At 67.4% G+C, this 3,853-nt stretch overlaps 1 protein-coding gene across 1 annotated transcript in view; it reads left to right on the top strand.

Annotated features, from left to right (window-relative positions):
- The first annotated feature begins 520 nt into the window (after positions 1 to 520).
- APC2 (APC regulator of Wnt signaling pathway 2) overlaps positions 521 to 3,853 on the top strand; it is a 17,707-nt gene continuing 14,374 nt past the window's right edge. Inside the window, 8 exon segments of the mRNA XM_027769568.1 lie at positions 521 to 675; positions 778 to 868; positions 948 to 1,128; positions 1,894 to 1,987; positions 2,070 to 2,183; positions 2,491 to 2,568; positions 2,683 to 2,781; positions 3,058 to 3,448. Coding sequence (XP_027625369.1) covers positions 535 to 675; positions 778 to 868; positions 948 to 1,128; positions 1,894 to 1,987; positions 2,070 to 2,183; positions 2,491 to 2,568; positions 2,683 to 2,781; positions 3,058 to 3,448 — 1,189 coding nt within the window. The 5' untranslated portion in view covers positions 521 to 534.

A 3,853-nucleotide genomic window follows, 5' to 3' on the forward strand; every position in this document is an offset into this window, starting at 1 on the left:
AGCGGGGGACAGGGGGCCCGCAGGAGGCTGACGGCTGGCCAGGTAGCTCCCCGCTCCCAGCGCGAGGAGGGGTGGGGCTGCAGGCCTGGGCGAGGTGTGGGTGGGTCCCTCTGTCCCGCTGCCTGGGCCTCCACCGCGCGGCCTCTGCCCACCCAGCCCTTCCGCTGTCAGCCTCGCGGCAGGAGATGCTGCCGCTGCGTCGGTGGGCACAGCCCTGTGCTGTGTGGGAGCCTGCTGGCTTGGCCCCAGTGGTCCATGTCCTGGGTCACACGGGGGACTGCTGGGCTGACCGCACGTGCGTCCTGGAGCCCGGTGGTCACTTGGGTCTTTGGGCTGTGTGTGCCTGAACACCCATGCGACGGCTCTGCTCCACCCCTGTTGTCATTTCCTGTGTCTGTCACTCCTGCCACCTGTCTGTGCCCCGTGATTGCTGGGGCCTGGTGCTCTAGAGGCTCGGGTCGGGGCTGCCTGGGGCCGTACCCGCAGGCCTAGTGGACAGTGACCCTGTGGCCGCAGGCGCTGCAGGAGCTGAAGATGACGAGCTCTGTGGCACCGTTCGAGCAGCTGGTGCGGCAGGTGGAGGCCTTGAAGGCTGAGAACAGCCACCTGAGGCAGGAGCTTCGCGACAACTCCAGCCACCTCTCCAAGCTGGAGACAGAGACGTCAGGCATGAAGGTGGGGGGCTGCAGCAGGACGAGGGCTGGGGTGCAGGGGGAGCGCGGGCGCTGCACCCCGAGGAGGGCGGCACGACGGCCACCCTCTCTCCTGTCCCCTCAGGAGGTCCTCAGCCACCTGCAGGGCAAGCTGGAGCAGGAGGCACGCGTGCTGGTGTCCTCGGGGCAGACAGAGGTGCTGGAGCAGCTGAGGGGTGAGGGGCTGGGCCCCCGGGCGAGCCAGTGGCCAGGGCGGGCAGGGCGCCCACCTGGTTCACTCCCTCTCCACCCCAGCCCTGCAGATGGACATCGCCAGCCTGTACAACCTCAAGTTTCAGCCGCCAGCCCTGGGCCCCGAGCCCGCCGCCCACACCCCCGAGGGAAGCCCGGGACACAGTTCGGGGCCCTCCAAAGACAGTTTTGGGGAGCTGAGCCGGGCCACCATCCGACTGCTGGAGGAACTGGACCGTGAACGGTGAGGGCTGCATAGCCACGCCCTCAGCCAGACCCCGCCCACCGCCGCCTCTGATTCGCCTCCGCACAGGCCCCGCCCTCCAGCCTGCCCCAACCCCCTGAGTGGCTTCAGCCCTCGCCCCAGTCCATGTCTCCTCCAACCCTTCCTGGAGGACAGAGGATGGGGCGTTCCTTGCAGAGGAGCAGGCTCCCAGGAGACGTCCCCAGGGGTCCCCGCCGCACAGGCGTCGCGGAGAACAGGACTATGTCTAGTGCCAAGGCCCAGAGCCAGAGGGTCTCAAGGCAGCCTTTGTAGAGAGAGGGACACGGCCCAAGAAATCTGGGCGTAGGGCCAGCAGGAGGAGGCAGGGGGTGCCAGGCTCAGCTCCGGGGTTGTGTGGGGTCAGATTGGGTAGTTCAAGAACAGTCTGGTGTTCAGTCTGTGGTGCGAGACAAGTCCCCAAAACGCTCTGAGATGGGGACAGCAGTGCATGCTGGCAGGGTTATTAAAAGTGGACTCAGCTGCACCTGGAGCACTCTAAACCTGAAGGTAGCTCCGTACAACTGGAGAGAAATTACCAAGTGTTGGAAAGGGTTAGGGTCAGAACAGCCCCGTCAGTCTGTCCCCAAGGACCAGACTACGCAATGGAACTGCCTTCTTTCCTTTGGTTCATTTTCCGTGCCCGCCCCCACCCCAGTACTGGGGTACCTGGGGGAGTAAGCGCCCCCATCCGCATGCGCGCCCCTGCAGTGGCCCACCGCGAGCTGCGCCCGCTGCCCTCCGCAGGTGTTTCCTGCTGGAGGAGAAGGAGAAGCTCTGGTATTACTCGCAGCTGCAAGGCCTGTCCAAGCGCCTGGACGAGCTGCCACACGTGGAGACGGTGAGGAGGGGAGCCGGGTCGGGGACCGGGAGGCCTCTGTCTGCGCTCACGCAGCCCCTCTTGTGCCCGCCCTTCCCAGCAGTTCTCGATGCAGATGGACCTGATCCGGCAGCAGCTGGAGTTCGAGGCCCAGCACATCCGATCGCTGATGGAGGAGCGCTTTGGCACCTCGGATGAGATGGTGCAGAGGGCGCAGGTGCGCAGGGGGCCGGCGACGCACGTGGGCGGAGCCGTGTCCCCGGAATCAGGGGGCAGAGGCTGGTGGGTGGGGCCTGGCTCTGGAGGAGGAGCCGAATGCCAGAGCTGCTGGTGGGTAGAGTCCTGGGAGGCCAGGCCATGCTCAGAGGCCAGAGTCCCAGAACAGTGCGGGTCCCCTCAGTGGGTAAAGCTCCGGGGAGTGGGCGGAGCCAAGAGCTGAGTGGCCGGGACTGTGCCTTGGGGCGGACTTTAGGGGCGGGGCCGCCACTCGGGAAGGCTCCGCCCAGCGCCAGCTGTCCTTGCAGATCCGTGCCTCGCGCCTGGAGCAGATTGACAAGGAGCTCCTGGAGGCTCAGGACCGCGTGCAGCAGACGGAACCCCAGGTACCAAGAGGGCCAGGTCCAGGCCAGGCAGGAATCAGAATCAGTCTACAGTCCCCACCTACATCGCCGTGGGGCGCTACCAACTGAACCCCAGGCCTGGCGCTCTCCCCACAGGCCCTGCTAGCGGTGAAGTCGGTGCCCGTGGATGAAGACCCTGAGACCGAGGTCCCCACACACCCCGAGGACGGCACACCACAGCCGGGCAACAGCAAGGTGGGGGGGCTGCAGGGGGACAGTGCGGGGGCAGCCACCAGCCTGGGAGACCCAGATTCAGACCCTCTCTCACGCCTCCATGTAGCCCCAAGGTGCAGGAGGGCCGCTGGGATGAGTCCTGGCAGGTGGGCTGGGCCCCTGCTGGGCGTTTCTCCCTAAGGCTCCCCTCCAGTGTGGGGGTGGTCGCCCGACGGGTAGCAGGCTTGTAGCGGTTGAGGCCCTTGACGGGAGAGGGCGTTGCATTGGGACCCCCACTGTGACCCGTGTGCCCCACAGGTGGAGGTGGTCTTCTGGCTGCTGTCCATGCTGGCGACACGCGACCAGGAGGACACGGCACGCACGCTGCTGGCCATGTCGAGCTCGCCAGAGAGCTGCGTGGCCATGCGCCGGTCTGGCTGCTTGCCGCTGCTGCTGCAGATCCTCCACGGCGCCGAGGCGGGGGCGGGAGGTCGTGCTGGGTCTCCCGGGGCGCCGGGCGCCAAGGATGCGCGCATGCGCGCCAACGCAGCGCTGCACAACATCGTCTTCTCGCAGCCGGACCAGGGCCTGGCGCGCAAGGAGATGCGCGTGCTGCATGTACTGGAGCAGATCCGCGCCTACTGCGAGACCTGCTGGGACTGGCTGCAGGCTCGGGACGGCGGGCCCGAGGGCGGCGGAGGCGGTGAGTGTGCGACCTCCGGGACCCCCTCCTGCAGTGGGCTGCAGCGGGGACTGGCCCTCGCTGCCTGCGGTGCTGCCATGGCAGACGCGAAGGCTGTGCTGGGGGCTGTGGGAAGGGCTGGCCAAGACGGCCAGGTCTGCTTTGGCGGCCTCGCCCAGTACACAGGGACAAAACGTGACCCCGAGGTGGGAATGGGGGCCCTGTCTCCACCCCTGCGAGGCTGGGGGAGGCAGACTCGGAAACCCTGTCAGAGAGGACTGGAGGGGCGGGCAACGCGTGTGCACACCTCGGGGACCCCCGGGACGACTCCAGCATGAGCGAGCTCCCACCCAGCCGCCTTGCCCACAGCCCCCGCCCCCATCGAGCCGCAGATCTGCCAGGCCACCTGTGCGGTAATGAAGCTGCCCTTTG

Source organism: Tupaia chinensis, unplaced genomic scaffold (genome assembly GCF_000334495.1).
Source record: "Tupaia chinensis unplaced genomic scaffold, TupChi_1.0 Scaffold149964_1, whole genome shotgun sequence".
Classification (NCBI taxonomy): Eukaryota; Metazoa; Chordata; class Mammalia; order Scandentia; family Tupaiidae; genus Tupaia; species Tupaia belangeri.